We start from the raw sequence: 16,081 nt of genomic DNA, 5'->3' as shown, positions 1-16,081 counted from the left end.
TGCTCTGTGCCAGTACCAAATTTCAGCACATGCGGCTGTTTCCCAAAAGCCTTTATCCCAGTCTCGATGTTGTAAATTAATAGTAGGGGAAAACATGTTGCATCTTATTTTTAAGAGTGTACAGGGTAGAGTGTGAAAGACCAGGATAACGTGGTTGTCTCCCAAGAATTTTAAGCTGTCACAATTTCAAGTCCTTGCTTGATAACAAAACTAAATGTCTTTTTCATTAATCAACACTGAAAAAAATAATGAAGGAAAAACAGGGGACTTGGTAGGGAGTGTCTGTTGTGTGGACAGAGTTCCATCTAGTGGTAAGATGTTGGTATGAAATTGATTGAGAGAAGGAAAGAAGATTGACAAGGACTTGAAAGCTTGTGGAAATGCATTCAGCTTTTACAGCCATTGTATTTATTTCCTTTTTATACTGTAAACGGTTGAACTAAAAATGCCCGTGGATATTTTTTAAACCGTCCTACAATCGGAGAAGTTCTGAAGGACACATTTATATTACATTATTTAAAAACGGCCCACTTATAAACATATTTTTAATGAATACATTTAGTTTGATGTGCTTTTTATCTGGGGCAAAACACAAGAGAGCTTTACCAATGAAGCTTAAAAGGAAAAAGAGAAACTAAGGAGATTTGAGTATGCAAGCCTTTGTTAGTGAAATTAATATATATTTTGATATGTTGTGTGTGTATATATGTGTAGTAAATATATATATATTGCAGGTAAGCAATAAATAACCCACAACAGGGTGCATGGAAAGACATCCCCATGCCTGGGTGTGTTATGAAGCACGAGACCAAATATCTATGTGGTCTGATGCCCTTCACTGCAACCCTAGCCACGCATAAGCCAATTCTTACTGCACGGCCATGCGATCTTGTTCAGCCAATCACAGCGTTTAATTTATCCAAGCCGTAATTGCACTTACCATTACAAAGGTGCAAGTGTTAAAAGAAACAACACTGTTACCGTTCACCGTCTACTCTACAGTTTTGAAATAAAATAAACATTACAGAAAAGGTATTTTGACTGTGGCCAATATCATTTACATCATGCTGCTTGTGAAAGGAATAGATCAAAAATGGTAACAGCTTTGGCCGATGATACACATCTAGGTTTGAACATTCACACAGGAGTGCTAACTAAAGGATAAGTAACTTCAACACAATGATGCTGCAAAGAAAATCTGATTTGGAGAAACTGTTCCCAAGATAAAGCTTCCAATAGCTCATCCAATCAGGTATCATGCACACTATCTTCACCTTTATGTTCTCTAATGCTGGATTTTGTTAATTTGTCAGTCAGCACAAGAGGAGGCTAACTCAATGGCACAGCACAGACTGCACAGTGAGGCTGATTTGAATTTAGCTGGCTTCAAAACTGTTGGCCACTGAATGAAAGTTGACATCAATGTGGGAGTTGCCTCTTTAGTTTTATGTTGGCTCTTTTTGAGTACTTCCTTATTTCAAGGAAATCACATTATTTGGTGACCTGTCAGTATGCTGTTCCCTATGGAAATAGTATGAAAAAGGAGTTGAAAGATGGTGATTTCCTTGGCACAGAGAAAAACATTTGTAGAATTTAAAAAAGATAAGGAGAGAGAGAAAAAAGAAAAGGACATTTGAAAAATGTAATTCTGTTCTCTACCTGGTTGATAAGAGCAGGTGACATTGCATTAGCTGTGTTGAGTACAGGTTTTACTCTTTAAAAAAAACAGGACTTGGACTAGATTCTATTAGGTCTTGTTAGAGGATGAGTGCACACAGTATGCTGTCTTCAGTTGGGTGCATACAGTACATGAGTGTAATCTAGTTTTAATACCAGGAGCTGTGGTAGCAATTTGAAAATAGCATCCATCTATGATCAGTAATAAGCAGCTTTGATGCCTTGAGGTTTGATCTATTTTGTTCACCCTAGGCAGCAACAACACACAAACAAGTGAACAATTATTTGTGCTGCAGCAAAGATAATATTAATGAAACTCAAATGTCTTTAATAAAAGTAAATGAAAGCCCAGAATGCAAAGGCAGTCGTTTGTTAATGAGTTATAAGTAGGAATCAATGGTGCTGTTCATTACGAATGCTTCACTGACCTCCTTGTACTGGCCACAGAAACTGGAGCCAGATTGTTTGCTTTTTAACATCTTCTGGTTGTATTCCTTCTCTTTTCTTATATTTAACTCACTAAGTACCAAGCTAGATTTTCTTTGAAAAATTCAGAACACCATTTGAGGTAATTTGATACATTCTAAATCAACATTTCTTCACAGAAAAATATTAAATCCTTTGTCCTATTCTGAGGACAGTCAAGTTAGACGTGCCCGTAATCAGAGCAGTGAAATTTCATGTTGGCTCAACACATAGAAAATGGAGTTTTATCATCGCTCTGGGTAGGAGGACACAAAGAAATGTATCATGCTTAGGCTTCAGTTTCTTATTTTATGTTGAGGAGTCATAAAAGCATCTGAAGGGCTATATTTGCAAAATTGACAGTTACATTTACACTTATTACGCTTACAGTTAACAAAATGAGAGCAAATTATCATAACAATATAGTTAAAGAGAACTTTTAAATAACAGGTAAAAATGCTCCAGAAAATTACAACGTAGCCTGTCCTAAAATGAGAACAATGGCACCTAATGGGTTAAGCCGATGTTGATTTGTCATGTTTTGAACACGGCATTTCTGTTTTTCTTTCAGGTTTAAGAATCCGACTCTTCAACTTCTCTCTCAAGCTGCTCTCCTGCCTCTTGTACATTGTACGGGTTTTACTGGACGATCCAACAGAGGGCATTGGATGGTGAGTTCATTAAATCCAGCAAACTATTGCCATGTCTCAGTAACATCATGATGACTCCCACTGACTAGCATTCAACACGTCCAGAACAAGAGGACAGTTCAGACAATTACTGATAGCCCATCACTGTATCTCCTATAATGCAATCTAACCTGTACCATGCATGCACAATATTGGCAAGGCACAAAAGGAGAACATTATATACATAGAGGACTCTCCGTAGCGATTAATGGAATACTGTGGTTACAATTGAGTCCAGTGAAACCCCAAAGACGGCAAGGGAGTTGTTTACATCTTCACGAGTGAAATAAACCCAGAACTTCATGGACATTAATCAATATGTAATCTGAATTCAAATCTTTGAATCTGGAGAATTACTGTTTTTAGGTCAAACTCTTAATCTGTGTAGCGTGATTTGGGACAGTAAAATTCAGTCAGTTATTCCAATGAAAAACAAACAAAACACTCCATAGCCTTGAAAATGAAAAGGCGATTATTTCACTAGATGGTACAAAAGAGTGTCTTCTGAATGTGTAGCCAAAGCTATGAACACATTTTTTTCCCATTCTTAAGCTTTCACGTTGACCTCTACAACACTATGGATCATGTCATGTGTTACTGGTACCAGGGCCCTGTTGCACAAGAAGCACAGTGTTGTGGCAGGATACACGAGACAAAAGGGATGCTATTTAAGCTCTATTATAACCTATTTAATGGATTGTTTTAGTATGAATAAACACATGTACAATGATGAGAGATCAATAACACAGAGCAGGTTTCATCACAGTGAGGTAAATGATGTGCAGGCCCCACAGTGCGGGTAGAATAATCGCTTTGATCATCATCATACCGAGCATCTGGACATCCAAGCAGTGAACAGTGTTCCTGCCGACGTGGCAGCAGAATTATAATACCCAGTGGATCTGGTTTTCATGAATAGTCAAATAAATTCACAGGTGGCAGGTTAACACCAAACATAATAATACTCTGAATGCCAACTGTGCTTTGACGTCTTATCAGGAACATTCTTGTTTTTATAAAAGGAAGTAAATGGTCCAAATGATTATGTTTTGATGAATACTTTTCATATTGGGTACTATCGTACGGAGATCAAAAGCTGTCTCTTGTGTATAAAGAAGATTATTTCCACATGCTCCTCTCAAACATGCACAGAAAGACCAATCTTGGTTGCTATAGAAACCGAACCTGAAAGAAGAGCTCGGTCCCTGTGGGGTTATAAATACTGTTTCCATTTTACCTGCCTATTAATAAAGCTTCCTGTTTTCATTGATTTCTTCCCTAGCTGGGGGTGCCCTAAACAGAATTACACCGCTCACGCAAACGTAACAGAAATCAGATGGTAAGACTTTTTCTACGTACTGTAAAGAAGCTGTGTGCATGTGCTGCAGTATGAACACTGAAGACTGACTCGTAGTCTCTCAAGCAACAGTAGAGCAATGCTCTTGATAATGTTCAGTAGAACAATGCTCTATTTGAGTCAACTCCAGTTGGCTATCCACTCTCCTGTCGCCATATTGTACAGTGTTAACAGATTGTTGTTCATAACCCGACTCACAGAGATAAACTTGGTAAGAGTACGAAATGTCGCCGTTCTCTTAACTACTGTATTTTCCTTCATGTTTTTTAGATTCATTTTGTTTATCATGTTATGCTTCAGTCATCACATCCTGCTGACTTTTTAAAAATGCACCCAGCAGGTCTCACTAAAGCTCTGAAACATGTCTTCTCTCTAAACTCAGTTGGTACACCAGTGTTACCAATCCCCTGCAACACTGCCTCCAGTGGATACATCAATAAGAAATAATACATACTGTGGAGAAGGTGTGGAATTTCTTACATCCACCAGGTAGCAGAGTGTTGCAGGGAGACATCTTATTGAAACTCGATCTCTCCAACTAGCTCTGCTGGTGGAAGTTCCCCAAAAACCGTACAAAGCAAAGGATGTTTTAAATCTGACTATAGAAAATAAAATGAACATGAAGGCTATGAATACAGTATACTCTCAGGGATGGTTTTGGAGGTTGGTGAATTAATTGTGTGTGTAATGCCCAGGTGCAGATTGGATTGTAGATTATAAAATGCAGATTGAACCAGTAGCTGCAGTTCGATACTGGAACGAGCTTTTGAATTTTCATGGGGCAAATGGAAATTTGACACACATCTTTAAGGACTAGCAAACATCCCAGAAAGAGGTTTCATCTTAAAGCATGCTCATGTAGTATTTCAAAGTAGTTTTAAAGTAACGTTTCAAATACACCTAGAATGGAAGCAGCCGTTGAGTTTCTTCAGTCCGTGTGATACATTTGAATCTCGTCCAGGGCTAAGTGTAATCAAAGGGTACTCCTGCAGTCTGTAATGCACTGTATAGATGATGCATTGAAGTAATCAGGTAATTTCATTAGAAAGTGAGTTGCCGTTGTGAGCACAGATAGACCACAGCGCTCGCCACAGAATGGCTAGGTAATCGCTATGCCTGTAATATCTCTTGATTTCTTGCTACACCATCAGTAGTGCATCACTGGAGCCGCAGGGCTTTAACATGTTTATTTAGTAATGTGTCATCCACCTCTTTTTCGATGACATTTCTTGGTTTTGTTCTTTTTTTGTCAGATCTCTGTTCCAACGCCACCTTCTCTCTAAACACTACTGTATACCTGGTGAGCTCCTAGTCTGGGTTCACAGCTAGCTTGATAAACTGCTCCTGTTTGTGAATGACCATCTTGTTGTTTGCTTTTATTGTAGGGCTCCCATTCTTTGGGTGGACAGAAGACTAGCAGTATGGGCTATTCAGGTGGGTTCATGGGTTTAATAAAAAAAATAAAAAGTACCAAATTACAAAAACTATAACGATAATTAGTGGCAATTATTCAGTGCTTGAACTGAGTTAAAATGTCAGGGTTTGTTAATGGTGATCACTGTTAGTCTTGGTCATTTTTAAAAGCTACTTTAACAATAGCGGCACCATAATTAAAATGTAAGTGTGGTGTTTGAAATGTCATTCTCTCTTTATTTGTAATTATATACAGTACTTAAATCCTTCTAGAAATATATATCATCCATAATTGACAAGGAGTTAAAAAGCTGATCTTGACAACGTGCTTTGGTTTAGAAGTGACTCAGATAAGTCAGTGTAATGTTCCCTCGGAGCAACAGATGAAATGAGAAGGCTTTTTCAGTGAACAGTGTTTTCAGTGCAGTGTTTCTTTGTGGCAGGAGAGGACTGTCCTCTCAGATTAAAAAAAAAAAAATGTAAGAGGTAAATTAATCACTCACAGTGCCAGGAGGGATATCTTCCCAAGGGAACAGCTAGAGAGCAGAAATATGGTAATTGCTTTCATAAAATCTTACATTATTAAGTGTCCTTTGAAATACAGTTTTTGTTAAATGGTTGTGTGTGTGTGTGTGTGTGTGTGTGTGTGTGTGTGTGTGTGTGTGTGTGTGTGTGTGTGTGTGTGTGTGTGTGTGTATATATATATATATATATATATATATATATATATATATATATATATATATATATATATATATGCATCTGAGTTTGATAAAGTCATCTCATAAGTGCAGTACCCCTAAATGTATCCTTTCTGTGACAGTGACAACACTGATATCACTTTGAATGTGGTATCTGTCTTCGCAGTCTCCGATGCAGAAACTAATTTCTCAGGTTAAATTTATGAACATATATCTCACCCTGCCATTCTGCATTGGTAATAAATAGATATCCTTTTAAGATGCCACTGTACTATTTAAGGAAGCTTCCTTATTTAAATTGTTTGCATACATTTGAAGAGCGGACCATTTGCAGTTCCGGGTTATTAAGATATTTAGCAAGTGCTGAGTTAGTTAGGTAATCCTCTTCGTGCTGGGCGACACACCTCTGCTGGTCCTGAGCGATTTTCTCAACTGTGCGCCACATCAAGTTTTCTGTTGTCAGTTTGATCTCGACAGGTCTGCTCCATATTGTTCTCGGTCTTGCTGATTTCCTTCATCCCTTTGGTGTCCTTCTCAATGCTGTCTTGGCAATGCCATTGGCATTTCTTCTCAGTATGTGGCCAAAGCCATCTGCATCCCTTGATGATGGTTTTGATACATTCCGCGTTGGCCCTTCTATAGAGTTCCATACTGGCAGTCTTAATGGGCCAGCAGATATGCAGGATTCACTAGAGACATGTATTGTAGTTTTTTAATGTCATAGTCCATTATTCTCCAGCTCTGAGGCACATAGTAGCACAGACAGGACCCAGCTGCAGTATAATTTGAGCTTGGTGAATCTGCTGTGTTGATTTCCAGATGGGTCTCAGTTGGGTGAAGGTAGCTCTGGCTTTCCCCAGTCTAGATTTAATGTCCAGCTCTGTTCCACCTCCATGAGTGATTATGCTTCACAGGTATGTGAAGGAGTCGCTGCTGTCCAGCTCTTTTGAGGTTCTGAGTGAAGTAAGAATATTTAGACACGGTGCTGTGCTTGAACAATGTATTTTTTCATTTTAGGTTATCGTGGCCTTAATAAGTTTCTTGGAGGCGATGCTTCTTGCATATCTGAGCTACAAGGTAAGGTGCTCTGCTCCTTTTCTGTCTTTCAGGGTTATCTTTCTGATGTGCTTATACCAAGTATTGACCGCAGTGGCCAGCGCTGTGTGATGATTTTTTTTTTATTAGACACTAAATAATACCACATGCTATGCAGTTCCTGAAGAGAATGCCTGGGTTACTGTCTGAAATATTCTTCATGGGCAATGACGTTAACTTGAAACATATACATTTTCTTAGTACTTAAAGTGAAAGTCTGATTCAGCAGTCATTAACAACACCTCTAAATATAAAGTACATTGAGCTAGCAAAACAATTTCGGTACATCTTAGCTAACACAGTATGTATTGACGTCACTTAGTAGGTCTCATCTTTCCATGCATAAAGGAGGCACATATCCTGGCAACAACCAAGGACAGCTGCAGTATGAAGCTCAGTCTAATATAGCTAGTGCTGTGTGAGTCAGTCTGACCAACCTTACACAGGCTGTGTGTATTGTGTATTCATACAGAAATAATGCTTTCACCTTGATATTCAGTTTTTATGCCCTGTACAGTGTTTTGTCCTTGCGTCTGTCTGTCTGTCTGTCGGTCACACTTACATTCTGAATATATCTGAAGAACTGCTGATCCACTTATCATGAAGCATGGTATTAACATTATTTAACGTAAGGTATTGAGACAATCAGATTTTGGGGGTATAGGGGGTGTCTATCCGTTCATCTGCCCATCTGTATGTTTTAATTTTATTTTTATTGGAAATTAAGTAACTTTTAGTTTAAAGCTAAATAAAATACTAAAACAAGTAATTCCTTGTCAAACGAACACAGTTACTATTGTAATTGGGTCATTCAATACCAGTTTGATTGTATAAAAAAAGGGAGAGAATAGTTAATCCAAATAGGATACCACATCAAAACTTCCATTGCAAATCATTCTGTTTTCTTACAGTGTTAAGAACTTGAATCAGTACAGATGCCACTAAAGCTCTTGATATTCTGGTTATTTTTATTTAACCATTAACAGGGATCCATGAAAGCTTTGGGTCTTTTGAAATGAGTTTGTCTTTCAGAAAGGTATATGTAGGTACACTTCTGTTGGACCTATTAGTCAAGCTTTAACAAGAGATGAATATCAAGGTGAAAGCATTATTTCTGTATGAATACACAATACACAGAGCCTGTGTAAGGTTAGGTCAGACTGACTCACACAGCACTCCATGTATCAGCCTGAGCTTCACACTGCAGCTATCCTTGGTTGTTGCCACGATATGTGCCTCCTTCATGCATGAAAAGGTGAGACCTACACAGTGATGTCAATACACAGTGTTAGCGAAGATGTAATGAAATTGTTTTACTAGCTCAATGTACTTTAATAAAAACTAATTATGTGTATTATATATAAACCTGTGTCAGTGTTTAACTTATATACTCCTGTGTTTTAATCAAGTTTACAAAGATAGCCTCTTTTACATGTTGTGCTCTATTGTAGAATATACAGGATTTCTAACTATAAATATATTCTGAAAAAGGAAGGAAATTCTTTGCAAAAAACGTTGTTAATGTATCGGTTATGGTTAACATTAAAACGATAAAAGCAGGGAAATGCGATGTTAGGGTTTTTAATCTTACAAGTAGTGGAAGGGGCAGGGTAACACAAGCAACCTCAGACATCCATCATCAGTTAAGAGAACAGCATGCAACTCTCTGCAGATAACACAAGAGACATCAATCATGGTCCACTAGGTGTACAAAGCCTACCTCCATGCCAGTGTGTTGATACAGTTACTATATTTTAATTCAAAAGGATATGATTCTGAAAATATCACTTGCCAAAAAAGCTGACTGGACACGTGGACTGTAATACAGTACATACTTTGAAATCCGATATGTATTGTAGCAGTATGTAAAATTCTCCATTAATGACCCAACAGCAAAATTAAATCAAAATGTTACACATGCACAGAACTGCTTAAAACTTAAACACGGGCGCTCCCGAGTGGTGCATCCAGTAAAGGCACTCCACATGGAGCACAGGGTGCGCCCTACAGCCTGGACAGCCAGTTGAAGTCCAGGCTATTCCACTGCCGACCGTGGACGGGAGCTCCCAGGGAGCGGCGCAAAATTGGCCGAACACCGCCTTTGGGGGGAGGGCTTAGATTGGCCAGGGTGTCCTCGGCTCACCTCGCACCAGCGGTCCCATGTAGACTGGTTGGGTGCTTGCGGGCTTTCCTGTAAGCTGCAGCTTTGTGCTGGCTTAATGGCAGGCCTGCAAAGTGAAAGTGTTCCTCCTCGCCGATCCCCGCAGGGGTGGTAGGGGTGGGGCATTTCAAATTGAGAGAACTGCCCAATTGTATTTAGGCTAGCCCACCGCTACCACCCCTTAATTTGGCGACTACTAAATTTATATAAATAAATAAATAAAACGTAAATGCAATGCAGTTTACCAAAAGATTAAAAAAATAACAACAACAGTCTCCAGTATTAAAACCATATCCAAAGTCGGTATTCAAAATTTCACAATATAGTGCTCAATAAGGCCCTAATGTCGCAGTTCACTTGCAAATGAAAATGCACAAAAACAACTAAAGATTACAGTATCTAAAACTGTTTAATGATTAACTTTTGCATTACCATGCCTTGTCTCATTCGCTTTGTTTTTGGAGGAAGCACTCTGTAACTGCAGTGCACAATAAAGACTGTTTGCCATCCCCCAAAAAAGAAAAAAACATGGACTGTGATGGTTAAACACGTCAATAGTAACATTGAAGAGATAGGCTTTGTATCAGAAAACTGAGTCGGAAATCGCATGTGACGGGTAACTGCATTCATTACATATATATATATATATATATATATATATATATATATATATATATATATATATATATATATATATATATATATATATATATATAATGGGGTTGATTTTATTGATAATACAAGGATGGTAAAATGCGACTGACATGTATCTGAGTGTCGTATATCCGAGTGCTGACTGTATTAGGAAGTGAAAGCAATAGAGGCTAGTGACACAGACAGCTGTGCCACCCAGCTCACCCTGGTATGGGTTTATCAATCTAACCCCTTTCTTTTCTTTCTAAGGGAAACATCTGGGAGCAGATCTTCCGAATATCCTTCATTCTGGAGATGATTAACACAGCCCCCTTCATAATCACTGTATGTATATGTATCTCTCGGCCTCGTGTTCTGCTGTAATGCTGTCTGCCGTTCCCCAGGGCACATTAAAAGTGTGTCTTGCTCGTTGTTGCTGTTTCCAAGGGCAGGGAGTCGTGAGGAAGCTCTCCATTATCAATAGCTGTCTACTCCCAACACTACATCACTGTAGAAGCCAAGGGCACTACGATCACAGTAATGAGAATTTGCATTGAAGGAGAAGCTTTGTGATGCTGGGGGGCTGGTTATGCAAGGATTTCTGTTTCTCTAGGATTACATTTCAATTATTTCCTTTAAAGTGCATTGTTGCATAGGTGGTTGTGTTAGTAATTACCATACAACCACATGCATAACTAAAATGTGATTGCACTAAGAGAGACGTGAAATATTACTTTTATAACTGTCTACAATCTTAGTAAGTACAGTTCTGACCTCAAATAAAAGTGAGAGTATAATTAAATTATTTAAATTTACAAGTATAACAAAATGTAATAAAACAAGAATGTAATAGAAGAAGAATATTAGATCGCTTAGTTTATTCACTTTGTGGCCGCAGGGAGGGCCAGCACAGATACATCTCAATAGTGTGAGAGCACTAATACAAAGATAGACCCATAATTAGAGTTACATTGCAACTTAAACAAGTTCATCTACAGATGATATGGCGCAGCACATTTAAACGTGGAGAGGCTTGACAACTATACAATTATACAAATTCCATTACCCCAAGTCTGTGCCAAAGAAAGAGTAACGACCCAGCCAAAACTAATAAGGGAGGATTGTCAGAGCAGCTCTGGAGAGCTCTCAACCCCGGTCTTTTACAAGCACAGATTAACACACAGGCAGAACACAGTGAATGCAAAACCTTATAGAAGTGAGCAAGAATAAAACAGGACCTGCTGCCACACAGAGGCTTAAGAGAGGAGCGGATTGAAAGACTATCGTGAGTAGAATCCTAGTTCCAGTCATTCAATGCAACCCTACAAGCAAACGTTTGCAGACTCAAGGAAAGGTTTCAGCATTACCTGTATGACTGATGTAGTAGAAAAGAGTTTCACAATATGGAATATTTTTCTAAAACACACTGTATATGTATATAGGACGTTCAGGATAGGATATGAGACTTTCCAATCTTTTCTCTCCTCCGATTTATCGTAACATAAAGAGCTTGTTAGAAGCTAATAGCGAGGCTACGTGCTGTTATACTGACTGGCTGCTGTTTTTTCTCTGCAGATATTCTGGCCTCCACTGAGAAACATATTTATTCCAGTATTTTTAAATTGCTGGCTGGCTAAATGTGCTCTGGAGAGTATGATAGTAAGTGCCTTAATGGTTTTTGTGCTTTTTTTTTCGAATGTGTTTAAACAAGAGGTGCTTCATTTAAAAAGTGCTGCTGCACAGTGGAGTACTGCTCAGGGTTCTGAGAGGACACAGCGCAATACATGTATTATTCCTTTTGCAGTGGAATGGTTCTTGCAGCATGCTGTATTAAAGAACTCTCTAAAACGTGTCCTTGCAAAGATAAGTTTAGTACTTTTAATGAGCCTCTATTGTCGCATGGATCCACTTGAGTGCATTACATTGGGTTGTTCTTATTAATGTTTGGAGGCTTGCAAAACACATGCAGATGGTGTGCAATGAGCCCCTGAACTAAGTGATAAACTTTCCAAATATCAATTATTATCATCCCCTACCCTGGGTTGCTTATTCCTGGTGATGTGAACATGGTAGTAGTGTAGAGAATTGATACAAAAAACATGAGGCATTTCTGAACAAAAACTCTAGATTTCCACAATGTATTTCCACTCCACTTAATATCACTTTGGGTTAAAGTACGATTGTAATTTAACATGAAAGTAAGTGGCTGTACAGAATTTAAATATTCCTAGAAATAAAGTAAAACAATAAAGTATATATACAGTGACACTGCTTCTATAGGTTTTTACTTATTGGATCACAATTGTAATCAATATACTATAATACCTCGTACTGAGTTCCAGAGCAAAGAATGCCATTTTATTATCTCAACCATTTTGTATTTTAATAAGTTTAATGGCAAACTCTGTGGATATTGAAATTTACTGGGGCTAAATAATAATTGGTAGCACCGTGCGTAATTGAAATTGTTTCATTCTAGAATGACTTGCATCGAGCCATCCAGAGGACTCAGTCAGCAATGTTCAACCAAGTTCTCATTCTTATCTGCACTCTTCTGTGCCTAGTGTTTACTGGGTAAGTTTGACAATTTCCTTACCAGGATTACTATTTAGACATCTGATGTGTTTGCATACTGTAATATTTACAAGTATATAGAGTAGATAGAGGTTATTATTTTAATCTCCACATTTCTCTACCCTGTTAAAGTGTCCTATACAGATTGTTGAGGGCACTGTAATTAGTTTTGTGAATTGAACATTGAAGTGCGCTTGAAGATTTATTAAGTTATTATTCAAATGGGCTATTTCTAATTTTATCAGTAACAGCCCTTGATTATTCTCTAACAATTGTTAAACTAGACACATAATTGACTTCAGATTATTTTATTTGCTTTACGTTGTCCAGATAGAATGTGTCTGAAAGTGTTTTAAAAAGTCCTGCGTTTGGTAAAGTACTTTTACAATTGAAATATGGAGATTCATTTAGTCTGTGTATTTACAGACTACTTTCATACTTTTTTTTTTTTTTTTTTTTTTTTTTTTAATACAACATGATTATGTATAACTCTCACCCTTTGAAAACAGCCCAGGCATGAGCAGTTATGTACTTGCTCCTAAAATTCATAACTTAGTTACATATCTCCTAAAATGTGTAATATAGTGCATGTTATAGGCAGGGAAATAGGGGAATGAGCTGTAGAGAATGAATGTCAAAATTAGAAATGAACTCATTTTAACTGAGCAGACACGTTGCTTCTGTGCAGGACCTGTGGAATTCAACACCTGGAGAGAGCTGGAAACAACCTCTCCCTCTTCAAGTCCCTGTATTTCTGCATCGTCACATTCTCCACTGTTGGGTACGGGGACGTGACACCTCAGATCTGGCCGTCTCAGCTTCTTGTAGTTATCATGATCTGTGTGGCTCTTGTGGTGCTGCCTCTTCAGGTATTCAGTGCATTAACAAATCAGTCGTAAGCATGTAAAATAAGGTGCTAATATCTAACTGTCCCCTCCTTGATTACATGCAAAAGGTTTTAATGAGTAATCCATCACACAAGCGCATTGGTACCCAAAATAGTGTTGGTCACCAACCTCTGCAGAATGAATAAGTGGGACATTTTTTTTTAATTGTACCCCTAAAAATGGGTATATACCACAGCACCTCCTACTGCTAATGTCTCCTAAAACATTTCAGCATGCAGCTTTATTTTTTTCATTGTTAATGTAGCTTCACGTTGACCTGTGACTGTGAACTATACATTAGATAGTATATATGATACTATATATATATAATATATATAATATATATACTATATATATATATATATAATATATATATATATATATATATAGATATATATATATATATGGATTTGCGGAGTAAAGGGACATTTTTTTTTTTTTTGTGGTTTGCGGATGGTTAAGACCTAAACTTTCAAGATATTGGCTTCAAACTAAATACACAACTGCATTTTGGGATTCTAATACCATGCAAGAATAATTAACCCTTGCATTCCAGTTATATTGCTTTGCTGAAAAAAAAACTAAAACGTTGCTTAAAACACAAATTCACCCAAAACTTGTCACCCTATGAAAAAGCCAATTGGAGCCCTTGCTGTCAATGTTTATTTTGGTTTTAGTTTGAGGACTTGGTGTACCTGTGGATGGAACGGCAGAAATCTGGCGGGAATTATAGCCGCCACCGCGCTCAGACAGAGAAGCATGTGGTGCTGTGTGTCAGCTCCCTGAAGATAGACCTCCTCATGGACTTTCTCAATGAATTCTATGCACATCCCAGACTTCAGGTAAGAGGTCAGCAGCGACTCATTGAAAAAAATCTCTTGTGATTTTTTTCTTAAAGCATTGCTGCTGATAGAAAGCTACAGAAGGGGGGGAGAAAAAGCGGCTTTAAATGAATTGAGCTCAATTGTATTGAATTGTAGTGGAATGTTGTAATACATTGAGGCAAAAGGCAAATGACTGAGGGAGGTTGTTCTTTGTATGACCTGCTAGGGACCTGGACCAGTTGTGAACTTAAATCCTGAGTAGATGCAAAAGCTAGCAATTTAAAATGTATATACAAACAATGCTTACTTACCTTGAAAAAGTCAAGCATAGTTTTAAAATGAAGAAAATATTCACAAAGCTCATTAGTTATTGAAAAACTGTTTTTATTTGTTCTTTTTGATGAATTGGTTCTAATTTAAACATTCACTTTTCTAAACTGATTTTGGGGGTCTGTCTGTATCTAACATTGAAGCATGAGACTCAATCAGAGTGGTTTATCTTGCACAAAATGAATCAGAAATAAAGAAAACAAGCATGTTATGAAAGTGTATTTCTAAGTATGCACAATCATTATAATTTTCATAAAAAGCTAGTGATTTTCTAATTGTTACAAAAATATGTGTGATACAGAGGATGCAAATGACTAGAATATGTAATGTTTTCTGCATAATCACATTCATACAAAATTATTTTCTGTCATTTTAAACCGGTTGAATTTGTTGCATGTCCCCTTTCTTACTCTGAATCTATACGGTGCATGCTCCGTGATTAGCTGCTAACTGGACCCCTGCTTGTTTGCAGGATTATTATGTGGTGATTCTGTGCCCGACGGAGATGGATATTCAGGTCCGACGAGTCCTACAGATTCCTCTGTGGTCACAGCGGGTCATCTACCTGCAGGGGTCAGCTCTGAAGGACCAAGATCTCATGAGGGCCAAGTGAGTGCATAAAGCCCACCTTTCTGTTCTGTACACAAGAGGGACACTTCCTGCAGAGCCTGAAATATAGTCTTTAAACAATGCAGCTACCAGACTCCCAATTCACTGCTCCTCAGCAGGCTGTATATCAACAAACACAGTATGTGCCTCCTAACAACACCCTAGATACTGTTTATCGATTTGTAATGTTATAACCACATTGTTTGTCTTATAAATAACAGGGGTCTTTGTTTTTTCATGGGACAGCTTTCATTTTACATGAGCCTGGACACATGACACATCATGTGACCTTATTTCTGGTTGTACATTTACTACATTAGCTTACCTTATCTGTGTACTACACTAGTTAAGAAACCAGATTTTGGTGGATTTTCAGGTTGACTGTTATCTCTTTTTTTTTTCAATCGAACTGCAGTCCTAGTTGTTTTATGAAGCATATTTTAAAGCTGAAACAGCTAATGCCATTGTAATATCTGTTTATTTCTGGTTTTGCCAGAATGGATGATGCTGAAGCCTGTTTCATTCTGAGCAGTCGGAATGAGGTGGATAGGACAGCAGCAGTGAGTATCTTCCATGAAGGATCACACACAGACACATGACGTGCATCCTGTCTTTATCGACCTGCACTGGAATTGTCTTTTAAACGCCAACAGAAAAATCCACAAC

At 37.9% G+C, this 16,081-nt stretch overlaps 1 protein-coding gene across 5 annotated transcripts in view; it reads left to right on the top strand.

The window, feature by feature from the left end:
- Window positions 1-16,081, top strand: part of LOC121307480 (potassium channel subfamily T member 1-like) — a 75,815-nt gene that overhangs the window by 27,775 nt on the left and 31,959 nt on the right. For all 5 annotated transcript variants that reach the window (XM_041239653.1, XM_041239652.1, XM_041239650.1 and 2 more), the window contains exons 3-13: window positions 2,714-2,813; window positions 4,114-4,170; window positions 5,574-5,622; window positions 7,320-7,379; window positions 10,462-10,536; window positions 11,767-11,850; window positions 12,671-12,765; window positions 13,454-13,634; window positions 14,330-14,494; window positions 15,279-15,415; window positions 15,912-15,975. In XM_041239653.1, the coding sequence (XP_041095587.1) occupies window positions 2,714-2,813; window positions 4,114-4,170; window positions 5,574-5,622; window positions 7,320-7,379; window positions 10,462-10,536; window positions 11,767-11,850; window positions 12,671-12,765; window positions 13,454-13,634; window positions 14,330-14,494; window positions 15,279-15,415; window positions 15,912-15,975 (1,067 nt within the window). The remainder of the gene's footprint in view (window positions 1-2,713; window positions 2,814-4,113; window positions 4,171-5,573; window positions 5,623-7,319; window positions 7,380-10,461; window positions 10,537-11,766; window positions 11,851-12,670; window positions 12,766-13,453; window positions 13,635-14,329; window positions 14,495-15,278; window positions 15,416-15,911; window positions 15,976-16,081) is intronic.

The sequence above is a fragment of the Polyodon spathula genome, chromosome 56 (genome assembly GCF_017654505.1).
Source record: "Polyodon spathula isolate WHYD16114869_AA chromosome 56, ASM1765450v1, whole genome shotgun sequence".
NCBI classification, from domain to species: Eukaryota; Metazoa; Chordata; class Actinopteri; order Acipenseriformes; family Polyodontidae; genus Polyodon; species Polyodon spathula.
The sequence above is the reverse complement of the archived record's forward strand: the minus strand, read 5'-3'. Positions and strand labels throughout refer to the sequence as shown.